Here is a 17,638-nt window from a genome sequence, read left to right as displayed (position 1 = left end):
TATACTCAGGCAGCTAGGTGACACTGAGCCAGGCCTGGAATCAGGAAGATTCATCTTCCTGAGTTCAAATATGGTGTCAGACACTTACTGGTTGTATGACCCCAGGCAAGTCACTTAACCCTGTTTGCCTCAGCTTCCTCATCTGTAAAATGAGCTGGAGAAGGAAATGCCGAACCACTCCAGTATCTCCAAGAAAACTCCAGAGGGGTCACAAACAGTCAGGCACAACTGGAAAATGACTGGTCAGCAAAAAGAATTATATTCAGTTTCGCTGAGTAAGTTTCTTGACTGTAAGCCCATCTATATCCTTTGCCTTTTGGAAAGATATTATATTCCAAATTTGTATTCCTTTATAGTGGTAACCACTAAATTGTATGTAATCCTGACTGATTCCTCAGTACTTGAATTCTTTCTTTCTGGCTGCTTGCAGTATGTTTTTTTGACCTGAAAGCCCAAGAACATTTGGTTATAATGTTCTTGGAGTTTTCATTTGAGGGTTTCTTTCAGGAGGTGACTAGTGGATTCTTTCAATTTCTGTTCTGGCCTTGAGAAATCTGGGTAGTTTTCTTCTTAGATTTCCTGAAATGTAATGTCTAGGCTCTTTTAGCAGTCATGGCTTTTAGGTAGTCCAGTGCTTCTTAAATTTTCTCTCCTTGATCATTTTTCCAGCTCAGTTTATGATATGAGATATCTTAGATTTTCTTCTATTTTTTTCGATCTTTTTAAAGTATTTCTTGTTATCTCATGAAGCCGTTGACTTCTATTTGGTCCACCCTAATTTTCAAGAAGGTTGTTGCTTGGGCAAGGTTTTATACTTCTTTTTCCAACCTGCTAATCCCCTTTCCAGTTCCTTCTTCCATAGCTCTTAATTTTTTTTTTCCATTTTTTCCTTCTAGTGCTTTCATTTCATTTACCAAAATACCTTAAAACTCTTGCTTTATCTCTTCCAGGAATCTAGCAAATTTGTGCCCAAGCTGTGTTTTTCTTTGAAGCTTTGCTTATAGATGTTTTGTAGTCTTTTCTGGTTTTGTGCCTTGAAGAGTCCCTGTCCCAATAATAGCTTTCTGTGGTGGGCTTATTTTTATTTGCTCGTTCTTCCAACCTACTTCCTGACATGGAGCCTTATGTTAGAGATGAGTTCTGCTCATTTGTGGAGGAAAAGTTTCCACTGGTCCTGCTGCTGCTTTTCTGGAGTGTTGAGTGTCATGTTATTTCTGTGCTCTCAAGACCAGCTCAGGCTAGGGGACCTACAAGCTTTCAGTGCTACCACAGTGGTCTGATCCAGAGCAAAGTCTGATGCTGCCCCTTTGGTCTGAGCAAATTACTCACCTCCTTTTGAATCTAAGTGACATGCTCATGAGCTTGCCCATTCGGAAGTTTTAGTCATCTGCTTTTGGACTTAGCCGTTATTAGCCTCTTGGAAAACTCTGCTGTTTCAAAGTAACAGAACTGTAAGCTTCCCTTTGGTAAGGGATTCCTTCCCTGGTTATTCATCTGCAGGTTTTGGAATGGCTTGGAAGCTGGAACTGAGACACACACCCCCAACCCCACCCCCACTTCAGTTTTGGGGTCCAAGCCACACAACAGCTGCTTGCTTCTGAACTTGCTCTTTGTTTGGTGCTCAGTCTAGAACTCATGACCCCAAGACACAGGTCCGTCCTCATTTCTGCTCTGGATCTGTGACTTCTGGGTAGTGAATGACAGAGCTGCCAGTTGACACCTGTTGCTGCATCCTACAGAAGTTTAGACCCTTCTGCGATGGAACCAGGGCCTCTTCTTACCCTGGTACATAACCCCTCCCTGTGCTGGAATGCTTCCTATGTGTGCTCTTGGCCAGATCCTATCCCCACTGTCCACAGACCTCTTTATCTTTCTCCCTATGCTGACTTTGACTGGAAAAATGACTCACTGACCTTTTCTTGGATTTCCTGAAGAAATGGGGAATCTTTCTTCAGGGAGGTGGTGGCAACTTGCTATTCCTCTTCCTGTTATTCTGACATCTTGGCTCCTCCAACCTACTCGTGGTTTCACTTTTGACCTTTATGCCAGTTATTCTCATATCTATATTATGTAGCCTGACTCTCCCCTAATCTCCAGTCCTGTTGTGTATTTCCACATGAATGTCCCATGAGACTGAACTTATCTCACCCCCCCAAATCTGCCCATTGTTCCAACTTTCCTATTTTTCACTGTTGTTTGACACTTCCATCTCACTAGTCACCCAAGTATGAAACCTCAAAAGCCATCTTAAACTTTTCTTCTACCTCATTCTCTTATACAGTTAGTTGCCAAGTCTTGTTCATTTAACCTCCACAGGTTAAATGTCTCTACTCACATGACCTACCTTAGGTCCTCCTTACCTCTTGCCTAGACTATTTTTAGTAGTCTTCTAACTGGTTTCCCAACTTCTGTCTTTACTCTTTCCAACCTTCACACATCTACCAAAATAATCTTCCTAATGCATAGGTGGTCCATGTCATTCCCCGATTCAGAAATAGTCAGTATTGCCTTTGGATAAAATATAAACTCAGCCTGGCAGGCCGGGTCCTCTACAGGTTTGCTCCTATCTTTTCAGCCTTTTTTCACATTATTCACATTCTCAGTCATTGTTCCATCCAGTCTAGACTATTAGTTCCAGCTCCATAAAGAAGATATGCTAAAGTACATCTTCCCACCAACATATGCACATACACTTACCCTCCTCTCTAATATCATGGCCTCTCCAGTTGAATGGAAACTCTTTAAGAGCAATTTTTACTTGTTTCCCAGTGCCTAGAATAGTTTGGTGGATAGAAGGATTTGTGTAATGATTGAATACATTTACTTTTTTTTTCTTATTAGACACTTTGTCTTCCGGCTCTTTCCTTTCTCTGTTACTACTTACAGGAAGGAAAAGGGAACATTGTGTGTAAGAACCTAGAGGAATTTACTGAGGCTTCCAGTGGCCTAACATAAACAGAATGAAATGGCCCTCCGTTGCTACTTGGTTCATACCACAATGACTTTCACTGTCCTAAGTAACATAGTCATTAGGGAGGGCTGGCTGCCAAAGCCATCTCTGCCATTTCCTAGGGTTTGTACTTAGAATGCTGAAATATGACCTGGTTTCTTCAAATGTAAGAGTCATTCAGCAAGCACTTATTAAACACCAAGTCTATACCAGGAGCTCTGTTGCATTCTTGTGATACAAAAACAGGGGAGACAACAGGAGTGGATAGATAGATAGGTAGATAGATAGAATAAATACCAATAGTTTAGGGAGGGAGGGCGCTGGAAACTGAAAGGGTTATAAAAGGCTTTCTGTAAAAGGTAGTTCTTGAGCTGAGTCTTGAAATAAGAGATTTTCCCAAGGTGTCACTGAGGGGAGTGCATTCCAGGCATTGAGGGATGACCAGTACAAAGTCACAGAGGGAGATGTAGTGCTGTGTGTGAAGAATCGCAAGGATAATTTGCCTATACTGTAGAGTTTGGGAAGGAGAGTAATGTATAATGAGGCTGAAAAGGTAGGGAATGATTTGGTCATAGCGACACTTAAGAAAAATCATTTTGGGAGCTGTGCAGAGAATGGATTCAAGTGGAGACAGACATGTGGCTAGGAGACCAATTAGGCCATTGCAGTTAGTCCAGGAAAGAGGCGAATGAGGGCCTGAATGAAAATAGTTGCTGTGTCAGTATTGTGAAAGGGATAGATTGAAGAAATGTTGTAGGGGAAGAGATGGAAAGATTTGAGCACTACATTATTTTACTTTGAATACTTGGCAGCGGACTAAAAACCGAGGGGACCAGGAACGGCCTCCTGCAGAAGATACTTGAGCTGAATGTTGAAGGAAACCAGGGCCTCCGAAAGGAAGGAGGGAGGAGAGGAAAGTCATGGATGTTCGGAACCTTTGAAAAATTGATCTTGACGTTGTCCCAAGGAGATGCTGCATAAATATAATTTCCGGATTTCTTCCACTCATGTATTTCTGTACCCTATCCCAACTTTAATCTTACCCCTGTACTACCACAGCTTTCCACTTCAGCCTTCTTTCTGCCAGTCAGTTAGGGAAGAAGAAAAGCTTTGTAGTTCTTTGAACTGATAGGCCCTGCTGTGATCAGATAGTCCACAGCATTCAAGTTGCCAGAGGAGTGTGTACCTGGCAAACTGAATTAGTATCTAACTGAGAGCTTGAGGTGTGAAGAAAAGAAGAACTAAAATTATTCTCTTGTGCCCCACCCCCCATCCTCATTGCTCCCATGTCTGATCTAACTACAGCTTTGACCTTTACTGGAAAGGAGAAGAGGAGGTTGGAAGAGGTCCTGTGCAATATTTTGTGTCCATTTCAAAATGACTGCGGCAGGGGAGGGGTAGAGGTTAGGGGCAGGGTTTGAAATAATTCTAGAGAATCTGCTAACACCTCTCTTCCCATACCTATCTCTAGATAGGATGACAGGATGGAGCTGACTGGTCCTTAAAGACTTTTTATCCTAGAGGGAATAAGATATGCTTAGTTGGATATGTGTTTATGTGGTCTGCCCTGTTAGAATGTAAACTTCTTGAGGGCATGGCTTGTTTCTCTATTCTCGCTGTGTTGCACTTAGCATAGTGCCTGGCATATAATTGATTGATCGATTGATTCAGTAGTTAGGTAAAAGAAGGTAGGTTGGCCCCACCTTGTGAAATTAGGGTATTCTAGCCACTACTTCTCTAAAAATATATTCAAGCAGCCTTCATGGTGAACAAGGGAAGATCTTCCTTCAACCCTCAGTAAAGACCTACAATCCTAGCTAGCATTCCACAGTGCTTGTGGCGTGCCAGGCACTGTGCTAAGTGCTTTACAAATGTTATCTTACTTCATCCTCACAACAACCTGGAAGGAAGAGGCGGTGATTATTTCCCATTTTACAGTTGAGAGAAGTGAAGCAGACAGGTTTGTCCAAGGTCGCACATGTAGTAAGCGTCTAAGGTCACATTCTAACTTAGCTGCCAACTACACAACTAAATAATTGCTCAAAGACCAGAAATAAACCCAGTAGCTGCTTAGGTGAGTAGACTTTAAACTTCTGGTTATACATATTAAATAAGTGGATCAAGTAAATGCATATGAATAGGTATTTTTTTTTGCAGTAAATGAGATGTTTCTATTGTAATTAAAGAGGCTTTTGGAAACTGACCTTTTTATTCCTAATGGGTCCAGTGTTTGGAGATAGGGTTTCTGCTGGTGCAGTAGGATTGGTTGAAATTCAGTACCTGATCTAGGGAGGCAGTGAAATGAGTCTGGCAGCAGCAGAGTTTACAAATGCAAACATTTTCTGGGAAAGCTGGTATAGCCTCCTCTGGGTATGTAGCTTACATGGAATAATATACAAAGAGATTTTTCTGTTCCTGTATTGGTCCTTTGTAAGCCATCTAGCTAACTTTGTCATGAAATGTGCTGCAAATCCTGAAGAGTAAAACTAGGTTTTAAGATCAGTAGAAAATATAAGGGGGTTTAAAAGTGAGGAGATATTTCTATTTTCTTTTTTTCCTTATAGTATTACTCGGTAAAAAGAGTGCTTCTTTTTTTATTTTCATCAAGCACTTATTTCTAATGACAGACTTGGGATACTTTTCTAGATGTCTGTTTACATGAAAAGCCCTAAAGTGGGGAGTCAAGAAACCTGGTCTTCAGTCCCAGCCCTGCCACAAATTAGCTATATGTCCTTTCATCTCTCCGGGCCTTAATTCCTTTATTTATCAAATAAGGAACGTGGACTAAATGATCTCTAAGATTCCTTTTTGTGTTAACGTTCGTAATCTAGAGGTGAAACCTTAACGTGAAACCTTAACATGAAACCTAACTTTAGTTTTATGTATGTTATATACCATAAACCTATTTCTCTTTCCATTTTACTCAGTTTACCAGCTGCCTTTTATGACATTTTAAATACCATATGTGAGAATATCAAATGGAAGAAGAGTGTAAGAAGCTGTGTAGTACTCACTGTCCCCGATACACTGACTTTATAACAAGGCATTCTCTTCCTGTTCTTTCAACTATACATCCTAGTGCATTATTATTTGGGAAATGTCCTCAACAGTATTTATGTGTTACTTCTCTATATCTGCTCCACAGAAATACTAAGTTTTATGTTTTGTCCCCACTAATGCTATTGAAAACTCAGCTCACTAGCTTAGTTTTTAGCAGGGCTAGCAGGAGAGGAACAGATTTAAATTTTGCTAGTTATCTCTGCATTCCAAAATTGTAGCTTGTTTACCTAAAAAGGAGAACTGGGGAGTCCATAAACTTTTCCCTAAAAAAAGTTACGCCTTTTGTTTTTACATCAGCCTATCAGCAAACATTTATTAGATGCATATGATGTGCTTGGCACTGTACTAGTCATTGGGAATATACAAAACCAAAAACAGAAATAATACTTGCCCTCTGGGAGCTTATAGGCTATCAAAGGAGACAACATATGCATATATCAATATCTACATCTATCTATCTATCTATCTATATATATATATATATATATAGATACACACACAGACACACAGAGACACACGCACACACACACACACACACATATATATATATAATAAATACAAGGTAACTACACTAGCAACTGAAATGATTAGGAAAAGCTTCATGTAAAAGGTGACAGTTTGAAGGAAACCAGGGATTGTTAAAGACAAGTGAAGAGGGCACGATGCATTAGAGGCATGAGAGATAGCTTGTACAAAGATATGGAGGCTGAAAATAGAAATGTGTGAGAACAACAACAAGCAGGCCAATTTGAGTAGATCGTAGATGGAAATGACATCTAATAAGTTTGAAAAAGTAAGGTGGAGCCTGTCTGTGATGGGCTTTACATACCAAACAGAGGAGTTTGTGTTTGGTCCTAGACATAGCAGGGAGCTAATAGTTTCAGTTCTGAATATGTCCCTACCTACCCCACAAGGCTTCCCATGTAATAAAGAAGAAAAAAAAGAAAGAAAAAACCAAACTTAATAAAAACCAGCTAGTGCATCAGCCTCACTTGACAACATGTGCATTAAGTGGTTTACACCAATAGTCCTCCATCTCTGAGATAAAGGGCAGTCAGGGCATTTTTCTCAACTCTCCTCCTGGACCTAGCTTGATCATTAGAATTCTGCAGCATTTGGTTTTGCTTTTATTCCCCTCTTCCACTTACATTCTTGTAGTCACTGCATATATTGTTTTCTTGGGTCTGCTTGCTTCACTTTGCCGATTTTCCCATTTCTCAGACTTCTTTATATTCATATTTATAACCTCTGATAGTAAATAGTCCATCGTATTTTTGTACTACAATTTGTTTAGCTGTTTCCCGATCAGTGAGCACATACATTGTTTCTTTTTTTGCTTCCAAAGAAATTGCTTCAAATAGAATGTTGGTATAGATTGGACCTTTCTATTTATCTTTAACTACCTTGAAGTAATATACGCCTAGCAGTGGATTCTCTGGGTCAAAGATTATGAATATTTTAGTCACTTTTTTAGCCTAGTTCCAAATTGCATTTCAGAATGGTTAGCTAATTCACAGTGCCACAATGGTCCTGTTTTTCCATGCCCCCCAACATTGACTATTATTCCTGTCTGTTTTGGGTTTTACCAGTTCTCTGGATGTAAGGTGAAACTTCTGAATTCTTTTAATTTGCATTCTCTTAATGATCCTGAGCAGTCTTTCCATGTGGTTGTTAATAGTTTGGGTCTTCTTCTGGGTCTGTAGATTTTTAACTTTGACAGAACTTTTTAAGTTAACTGTCATGAAAGACTTCTTGTTTCATTTTTCTTAGGCTTGGGCTGATGCGTTTCGGAGTAGTCCTGATCTCACTGGAGTGGTGCATATTTATGAAGAACTGAAAAGAAAAGGGATTGAATTTCCCATGGCAGACTTAGACGCCCTGTCTCCAATACACACGCCACAGCGGGTAAGCAACAGCACAGCATTTTCCAGGAAGACCCAGTAAAGAATTGGATAACCTTCCACCAACCTTCTGCTATTCCTTCTTAATTATTAAACTTCAGAACACACTTTTTCAAAGTTTGTAGGGCATTTATTTTTTAAGAACAATAGGGAATGTATAGAATGAGGCAGCTGGTTGGTGATTTAAAAACTTGAAGAATCTCCCTCACTTTCAGAAGATTCTAATACCAAGCCTAGAAAGATCCAATTGATGGATCAATTTAATGTCAAATTCTGGTGAAGGTGGTTGCTTACTTAGACTCATCACACAAGCCTCATTAGTATCTACCTTTGAGAAACCTGATTAGAGTCTGTTGTAGAGATTCAGTTATCTCTCCCTCTGAGAGTCACCTTCAAAGGGGTAGAGGTTACTGATGATTTAGCAGAGTGGCAGAGAGCTACATTTTTTCCCACCGCTGCAAATCAAGTGAGTCATGCTTTTTTTTTGAGCAACAATATTCAAAGTGAATCAAGGCAAACCATTCATTCCAATCAGCTTTGGGAGCCACAACTTTAAAACACATAGTTCAAGGAAATTAAAACTTAGAGGTCTCCCACAGAAAGTTTTTATAAAGCTAGCAATCAGGATCATGATGCCGTGCTTGTAGAAGCTGAAAGCACATAGATTTCTTTATTTATTTTATCAAAGAAATTTGAGGTTGGGAGCATCATGTATTCTCCCTGTTTTACAGAAAGAGAAGAGACTAAAGATTAAGGGATTTGTTTGAGAACACATCAAATGTGGATCTTGAGACTAGAACTTATGTCCTAACCCCCAGTCTGGTGTGGCCTACTGGACCTATAAGATGTGATTGCATGGAGTGGAATGAGATCTTTGTTTTGTACCTGCCCATATTACACCAGCCCTTTGACTTCCATCTGTGAAATACTGTGCTGGTAGCAGCAGTATGAAAGAGTTGATGGCGTGCTGGGTCAGAAATCAGAGGACTTGGGTTCAAGTGCAGCCTCACATCCTAATTAGCTACATTGTTCATGGACAAGTAATTTCACTTCTTAGAATCCCAGCTTCCTCATCTATAAAATAAGGATAATACTTTTAGTGTTACCTCATGGAATTGTTATTAAGAAAGCTCTCTGCTAGTCTCAAACTGCAATATCAATTTTTGTTGTAAGAATGGGGGTCTTAATGTACAAGAAGTGACTTGAGATGCTCAAAGGGAGTTGTGCTTTTCAAAACATTGTACTTATTATGATTTATTTGTATTATACAAACTACTTTCTGTGCTTTGTGGTTTAAGCATAATTGCTTTATTCTTCTAATAAAGACACAAAGCAGTGTTATTGTGCCAGTGGTTATAAAGAATATTCTGTAATTATATAATTACTATTTGTGTTATTCTACTTGTAAAGGCCAAAATATAGTAAGTATAAGAATCCATGATTAATGAAACTAAATGCTCTGAAAGAATCTTGACCAAGAAGAGATGAGGAGGAAGAGATGTGCCTTCCCCCATTCTTTGCAAAGTTGAGGGACTATGGGTATAGAACAGTGCATATAATGTTCTGGCTTTTTTTTTTGATGTGTTAGTTTTGATGAGCATTTTAAAAAAAAATCATGCTTATAAGGGAAAACCCTCTGGGACAGGGCAGAGGAGAGATACTTTGGCAATTCAAGATAATATAAAAACAAAAGATAATAACAAATATTTTTAAAGTCTATGATTGATAATAGTTAGTATCATCAGCCTCCTATCTAAAATGCTAGATATTCATTATAATCACAGTTGTAATGCCCTTGAAGAGCTTAAAGTGTCTTCAGAACTATTATTTTATTTCTTCTCACAACATTCGGGACTACAAAGTCAGCAGTCACATTGAAGCTACAGCCATGGTGGTTGGATTACCAGACATCTGGGAGGTCATTCAGGGTGGGATAGTTCAGGTGTATTCATCTAAACAATTTAAATGCATGGAGGGTTTTGTTATTGGTGTGGCAGAGCATCCCTGAAGTGGATCCAGCAGCGACTATGCATAGGTCTCAATCGCAGCAAAGAATGAGCTCCACATCATCTTCTGCACCTTCTCCTACGCCATACACAGCTCCTCAAGCCCCATCTTTGAATGTGACTGGGCCAATCACCGCCAACTCAGAACAGGTATCTTTTAACTTGGAGTCTATTAGCAAGGTAGCTTACTTTGCCATATTTTTTGAACAATCCAACCTGATAATGACCTAAACCAGGGTTTGTCAGAAAAATTTAGGAGGATGCCTTTTAAAAAAAGTGGGAGATTTACAATGGCTAAATATTTGAGAATTGAAGTAGAATAAAAAATGATGACCCTATCTAAACTTTTATGTTTTTTTAAATGTCCTTTCAAACCTTTATCTTCGTCTTATGAACTTATACAGGAAATTCCAAAAACTAGAATCTTAGAGAAAGAAGTTTTCTCATTGTGTAAGTAGTTAACAGGGTTAATTTGAAGCCCATTTTGGTTTCAACCCTTCTTAGAAGAAATCTTTTCTCAAATGTATTCAAAGCTTTCCTGTCTTACTAAAAATAATGATTATTATTTAATCTTGGTTTAAGGATCTTGTAGGGACTAACAATTATCATTCTGAAAATCAATTCTTATTGTATAGGACTGTAGATTTAGTTGTAAAAACTTAGATTGAATGTGGAATGATCCAAGAACATAGCTTAGAAGTTGTTTTAATAACAACATCCTTGAGGTCAGTTTATTATCTTGTGACTTACCTATTTCTCCTTAAAACAAGAGGCAGAAAAAAAAACGTAGGCTAACATTGCATTAGCTTCTTTTGACAGCCATACCACACTGTTGATATACTGAGTTTTGCAGTCCACCCTCAGATCTTTTTCAAATTGACTCTTGTCTAGCCAAGTTTCTAACATTGCATGAACTTTATTTTCTGAACCTATGTGTAAAATTTTGTATTTATCTCTATCACTTTTCAGTTAAAATTATGAATTATTGCTATCCTTTGAAAGGACTTACAGATGGAGACTTTGGAAACTCCCTAGAAATCTTAAAAAATAAAATAGAATTCTCTTTGAATGTGGTTTCAATATAGTTCTGATTAAGGTACTGGAAGAAAATAGATTATCCCTCAAGATTTCTTCCAGAACTAAAATTTTATGTAGCAGATACTAAGCAGTTGCTACTATGTTCATGATGTGGCAGTAGAGGCAGATACAATAACACGTAACAGGTGGTCCCTGCCCTCAACGAACTACTTGGGGAGATAACAAACAGACAGACATGCAAAATAGGGCAATATACATTAAGTAGCAATACTAGAATAAGCTCAGAGAAGGAGGAGATCAGTGTGGGCTTGGGTGATCAGGGGAAGCTTAATGCAAAAAGTCCAACAGACCAGACCTGCTCCTTTAACACATCCCATGTCTTCTAACTTCTCACCAACAATTGTTTTTATTCCCAGCTTTGGTAGCATGATGCAATACGCTAAGAGGGAGTGCAGGTCTTAGAGTTAGGAAGGCTTGTGTTTTCTAAGCCCACCTTGGACATTTAGTTGGCCATGAAGAAATGGCTTAACTTCTCTGAGTATTGGTTTTCTTATCTGAAAAGTGGATATAATGTCTGTAGTATCTATCTCACAGGTTTGTTTTGAAGTTCAAATGAAATAATATTTTTAAAATATTTTGAAAGCTTTAAGGTGTTATATAAATTTGGTTATTATTACTTAATATTTCACAATTCTAGTGTACTAGAATCCCTTGCCTTTTTTAACTTCAGCCATTCACAGCCTTTAAATCTTCATCCCAGTACCGTGCACCATCAGGTTTCTTTGTGTCTATTCCAGGGCTACCGAGTATTAATGGATAAATCAAACCAAATTGAGTTTACTTCACCCACTACAGACTTTCCGTGGCCCAACCTTAGCTGTTTCCCGGAGGCTGCCCGCCAGGTTCTCTTCTCTGCCTTTATTGGCCATCTTTCTTTTTCCCTTCAGCATTGCTGTTCCTTCTCTTTTCTCCTTTCTTTCCTATTTCCACATTTGTACCCATTGCCCTGTCTTCCTACTTTACTGCATTAAGAACCTGTCCATTTCGAGTTCCTTCAGCTTCCTTCCTTATTCCTCAGACCGTCTCAACAGCAGCATCTATTTTTTTTCCTTCCCTCTGATCACACAGGCTAATTCTTCTACTGATTTCATTTGTCTCATTCCCTTCTAGCTCCTCCAGAGCTTTCCTCCAAGAGTCATCTCCTCTCTCTTATTCATATTTACTCTCTCCCTTGTCACTGGTTTACTCTGCCTACAAGCCTGTTTTTGTCTCCTCATTCCTATAAAAGCTCCTCCTTAACCCTTCTAGGCAGTTTAGGCCCTGTCTCATCCATTTCATCCCTTTCACAGCCAAGCTCCTTGGGAAAAGTTATCTTTATCTGTTCCTCTGCTTCTAACCAATCTGTCTTCTGTTCCCACCACTCTACCAGAATGATTTTTTCACAAGTCATTAATGACCTTTTAACTGCCAAATCCAGTGTCCTTTTTTTCAAATTTTTTCTTCCTTGACCTCTGCAGCTTTTAATACACTTGTTCACTTCTTTCACCATGTTCTCTTTAGGCTTCAGAGATACCACCCACTGTTAGCTCTCCTCTTTCTTCTCCAACCACTCCTTCACTGGCCCTTCAAAGAACTTCCTGACTCCTCATTGTGGGCATTTCTTTCCATAGGGCCTGCCCTTGTCAGTCTTCTCTCAGGATGCCTTTTCCCTGCAGTCTGTCTCGCTGCCACTGCTTCGGCTATAGCCTTTCTATACAGACCTATGAGGATGACTCCCATGTCTGTATCTCCAACCTCTGATTTTCTTTTGAGCTCTGGACCCATATCCCCACGAACTCCATGCCTTTGGGATGTCACCATCTGGATACTCTACCAATTCTTCAGAGTCAGCATGTCTAAAACCGTGGCTTTCTTCTGAACTTGCTCACCATCTCTGTTGCTAGTACCTAGGTTGCTCCAGTGTTTGTACCCTTGAAGTTATTTTTTTTAATCACCCTCTCATATACAATTAGTTACCAAGTCTCCATGATTGCACCTCAATAAAATGTTATTAATGTGTCTCTCCTCCTTTTTCCTCCCACTGTAACCACTCTTGTCTGGGTCATCATTACCATTTGACTCCCTAATGGGTCTTCCTGTCTCCGCTCCCTCTGTTCTGTCTTGATACTACTGCCAGAATAATATTTCACTTGCATGGATCTGTTCTATTTTAAAATCTTTATTGGCTCCCTGTTGCATACCAAGTACAACTTAGCTTCCTTTTCCTGGCTTTCAAGGCACCCCAAAATCTAACAACATGCTTCTTTTCCCACTTTATTTCATATTATTAATTTCTATGCTATCTGCACTCGAGTCATACTAGTTTACACCTTGTCCTCCAGATATACCATACCATCTAACATGTTTTTTGACCTTCTGGTATTTTAGTAATTTCTTGCCTCTTCTGTATCCCTGGAATTCCTACTGATTTTTTGCTTAAGGATACCTTATCAGTAGGCATCACTTTGGGAACTAATGGTAGCCTAGCTTATTGTGGTGGCCCATACTAATTTATTATGTGATGTAGCCCATCAGTCGACTGATATGAGGTGGAGAGAAGTCTTTGTTTTCCTTGTATAACTTAGGTTCTAGATTTTCTATTGACTATCACCATTCATATTATGAATTATTTGGCTTTCCCCCCCCAAGTAGTTTGTGGCAGGGAAATGCCCTTCAGCATTTTTCCTCTGTCATTAGTAATCATTTTTCCTATGTAATGAATACCTAAACAAGCTCCTGTATGATACAAATCGTGGAATTATGGAAGCCATTTGTGGCCTTCACATGTGTCAGAAAGATTTTGGAGAGGGGTAAGTGGAGAGTTGCCAGGATCATTAGAGGACTTAGACATTGAATTGTGACAGAAAACAAAGAGGAGAAAAAGTATGCAGAAATATTGGCTTTGGCAACAGGAAAAGTTAAGATATTTATTTCAGTTCTCAGGTTTCTATGAGCAGGTTTCGATCACTTCCACATAGCTGGCTGAGCAGATTCCAAGAATTTCTCTCTACCAGGTAGTTTCCAGGGCAAGCAGGTTACTGCTATCCTAACTTCTTTCTCTTTGTCTCCTTTCCTCTCTCTCCCTCTCCTTCCTCTCTTACTCTCTCTCTCTCCTTTTCTCTCTCCCTTTTCCCCTCTCTCTCCCTCTTTCTTTTTTCTCTTCCCTTCCCTCTCCCAAGTCCTCTTCCTCTCCTTCCCTATCTTCTCCCTTTTCCTTGCTTTCTTTATCTGTCTTTCTCTTCCTCTTCTCCCTCCCTCTCCCCTCTGCCCCCATTCCTTTCCTCCCTTGGAAGAGTGCTAAAAGGGCTGATCACCATCACCTTACTAAATAAATGTGCTCTTGGTTCTTGCCTCCTAGGAGTTTGTAATCTGTGTCCCTACCACAGTACTACATGCAAATAGACATTTTAAATGCTGTTTGAGAAGTCTTTTCTGAAGTAGTCCTGCCTCATTAGTGACACCTTTGTGTCTCACTAAACTGCCAAAGATGCCACCTCTTCTTGCAAACGTGCATTCTAGCATAGGAGTAAAAAAAATAGAGCAAAAGAGCCTCTTCTCACACAGTTTACAACGACTACAACAGTGTCAGTGGAAAGAATAGTAAAACAAACCTAAATACTTAGAGTGACCAAGCTTTGCCCTGAGAATTGTTGAGAAAAACATCCTCTCCATTGCAGAGGTTGGAGACTTTGAGTATGGAATTTCGCATATACTGTCAGATACAGTTGATGTGTTGGCTAGTTTTGTTGAGTTCTTTTTTTTCTATTTCTTTTTTAATTTTTATTCCAGGTGAAGTCTCACTGGTAGGTGAGAAGGGAAGGGAAATATTCAGAAACAAATGTAATATTTTTGAAAGTTATTGAGAAAAACAATTATTTTTAGAGAAGTGCTAATTTATTTTTCTTCCTTACCCTTGCCTTTGGCTTATAACAGATTGCCAGGCTGCGGAGTGAACTTGATGTTGTCCGAGGAAACACAAAAGTCATGTCTGAGATGTTAACAGAGATGGTTCCTGGGCAAGAAGACTCCTCCGACCTTGAGCTGCTACAGGTAAGAGACTCATTCCTCAATGAGATATACCCAAATTCTGGCATAGACATCTGTATGTATATAGAGCCTTGTATATAGTAAGCACTTAATAAGGATTGAATTGAGCTGAAAATTCAATTGGACTGCTTACTAAAAAGGTATCTTCTGACAGACTATTAAATATTTCTTTTCTTGCTACAATCTGGAGGATAGCAACTGGAGGTTTAGTGAATGCTTTTAAATGGGCTTGAATTTGATTTAATTTGACTCCATGGTTTCTGATTTTCTCAAATAGTGCTAGATCTAATCCCTATAATCTCACTTATATGCAGAGTTGGTATCCCAGGGAAAGATTAAACCTTTAAGAAAGGGGATAATGATACTGATGGTAGGATCTGCTGTGGTCTCTTTGTGAAGAGGGCTTCTCATTTTTTTTATTTTTAATTGTTTTTATTTATTTCATTAAATATTTCTCAATTACATGTAAACAATTTTTAACAATCATTTTTTAAAATTTTGAGTTCTAAATTCTCTCCCTCCCTTCCCCCCGCTCCTGTCCTCTCATTGAGAAGGCAAGCAACTTGATTTCATCATGCAAAACATATTCCCATATTAGCCATGTTGCAAAAGAAAACACAAACCAAATTTAAAAATATACAGAAATTTTTTAAAAGTGTGCTTCAATCTGCATTGAGTTCATCAGTTCTTTCTGGAGATAGATAGCATTTTTCATCATGGGTCCAGGCTTCTAATTTTTTCTGAAGACTTTGAGATGACTAGGGATGGCGACTAACCACAGTGACCCTGAATTGACCAGTACTGCACTCTCTGCTATGTTAGGGATCTCCAGAAACTGTAAAGAGGGATCTGTGCTGGAAAGAGCTCCCCATGCTAGAGGCCACCTCCTTGGAAATCTACCGATTGGGAACTTTCATGTTATTTGTTATGCCTCATTATTCTAGAATAGCCAGGGTCAGATTTGGATCCACTGAGTTAGGAGGCTCCAAAATTTGTTGGAAAAAGGCCTAACCTTAGTCCATTTCCTTGTTCACACCGAGGATAGGATCTTGTTAACAATGTATTAAGAATACACAAGAGAATCAAGGCACCTCGGTGGCACAGTGACTAGAGTACTGGACATGGACTCGGGAAGACCTGAATTTAGATCCACTCTCAGATACTTTCTAGCTGTGACCTTGGGCAAGTCACTTGACCTCATTTTGCCTCAGTTTCCTCATCTGTAAAATGAGGATAATAGTAACACCTACCTGTCAGGGTTGTTGTGAGGATAAGATGGGACAATACTTGTAAAGTGCTTTGCAAACTTTTGTAAAAAGAAGTGATTTTAGTTGGTGGATAGTCAGTTTAAACAAGTGGCAGTGAGAAAGAAGGAAGGATAAAACAGCCTATGAAATAGTGTGAGTGTCTCGCACCCTGACTGCTGCTGCTGCTTCTTTTGCCAAACACACAGAGGTCTAATTTATCACAGCGTCAGTTCTTCACTTAGGGCACTTCTGGCCAAGTGACCATTGCCATGCCAAAGGCTCTCACCTGATAGAGAGCCCTTCCCAAGAAGAGCTCAGCCTTTTCATTGGAGCTCCCTTGTGTAAAGGTCACCACCACATTTCAGCCTTCTCCCAGAATATCCAGGGAAGAGACAATGGCTCTTGTCATCAGAGAGGCCTCCCCTGACCCTGGCCCTTCCTCAGTTGGCCCCTGCAGGGAGACCAGGCTTGCTTCATAGTAGAAAATCAGGCAGTCTGTGTCCCAGAGGCCATCCCTGTTGCATTCCTTCAGTGACATTCTGTCTTCTGCACAAGGTGGTTATCTTCTGTCATCCCCACTTAGCAAGTCAGGTTTCTTCAGACATTTCTATTAAAATGTACTAGGATGTGAGGTCAGTTCAGAAATCAAGTACACTTCTCACAACAATTTGTGTTTTTTCAATCCTGGCATTCTTATTGACAAAGGGAGATTTCTCAGTGAATGGCACAGTTACTGGCAGCCTAGCCTGAGCTGAATGATGTTTCCTTATGATTTTAGTGGACCTATACAACAAGGGTGTACGTGTGCACACACACGCACATGTATACGTATTTTAAACAAGTCCACTGACCAAGCCCAACAGGATATAATCTCCTTGCATTGGTTTATGGTTTTCAAAAAAAGATTGCTTCCCGTGATGTTTTTTATTTTAACATTCTGTTCCAGCTCTGGTTTTACCAGGCCTGGTAGATTCCATATAAATCAGACAGAAAAGGAGCTATTCTGAGTAACAGTGGGTGGTTATCCTTTCAGCAGAGGAAATGCAAAAGTTAGGCAGTTCTGTGTGAAACAGATGTGACTCTTCTGTGTGGCTGATTTGTGTCCTCGCTCTTCAGTTGTTCCTGACATTCTTCCTGCCCTTCCTCCAAGTAAAATATAAACAAATTTCTAAGTCTCCCTTCACAGCCAAATCTAAGCTGAACAGAAGAGTATAGCTGGCCTTCCAGTCATGAACATGTCATAATCTGGTTTGAAAGAGTAGGATCAAAATCAAGCCCTGTGGATCCCCTTCCTCAAGCTGCTAGCACAGCTAGATTTCTCCAGGTGGAATTTATCCAGAGCTCAGAATG

General features: G+C 39.6%; 1 protein-coding gene across 3 annotated transcripts in view; it reads left to right on the top strand.

The window, feature by feature from the left end:
• TOM1L2 (target of myb1 like 2 membrane trafficking protein) overlaps positions 1 to 17,638 on the top strand; it is a 142,684-nt gene that overhangs the window by 67,815 nt on the left and 57,231 nt on the right. For all 3 annotated transcript variants that reach the window (XM_036739690.1, XM_036739696.1, XM_036739685.1), the window contains exons 5-7: positions 7,781 to 7,915; positions 9,909 to 10,067; positions 14,928 to 15,044. In XM_036739690.1, coding sequence (XP_036595585.1) covers positions 7,781 to 7,915; positions 9,909 to 10,067; positions 14,928 to 15,044 — 411 coding nt within the window. The remainder of the gene's footprint in view (positions 1 to 7,780; positions 7,916 to 9,908; positions 10,068 to 14,927; positions 15,045 to 17,638) is intronic.

The sequence above is a fragment of the Trichosurus vulpecula genome, chromosome 1, assembly GCF_011100635.1.
Source record: "Trichosurus vulpecula isolate mTriVul1 chromosome 1, mTriVul1.pri, whole genome shotgun sequence".
NCBI lineage: Eukaryota > Metazoa > Chordata > Mammalia > Diprotodontia > Phalangeridae > Trichosurus > Trichosurus vulpecula.
Note: the sequence above shows the minus strand (reverse complement) of the source record. Positions and strands in the feature narration are given on the sequence as shown.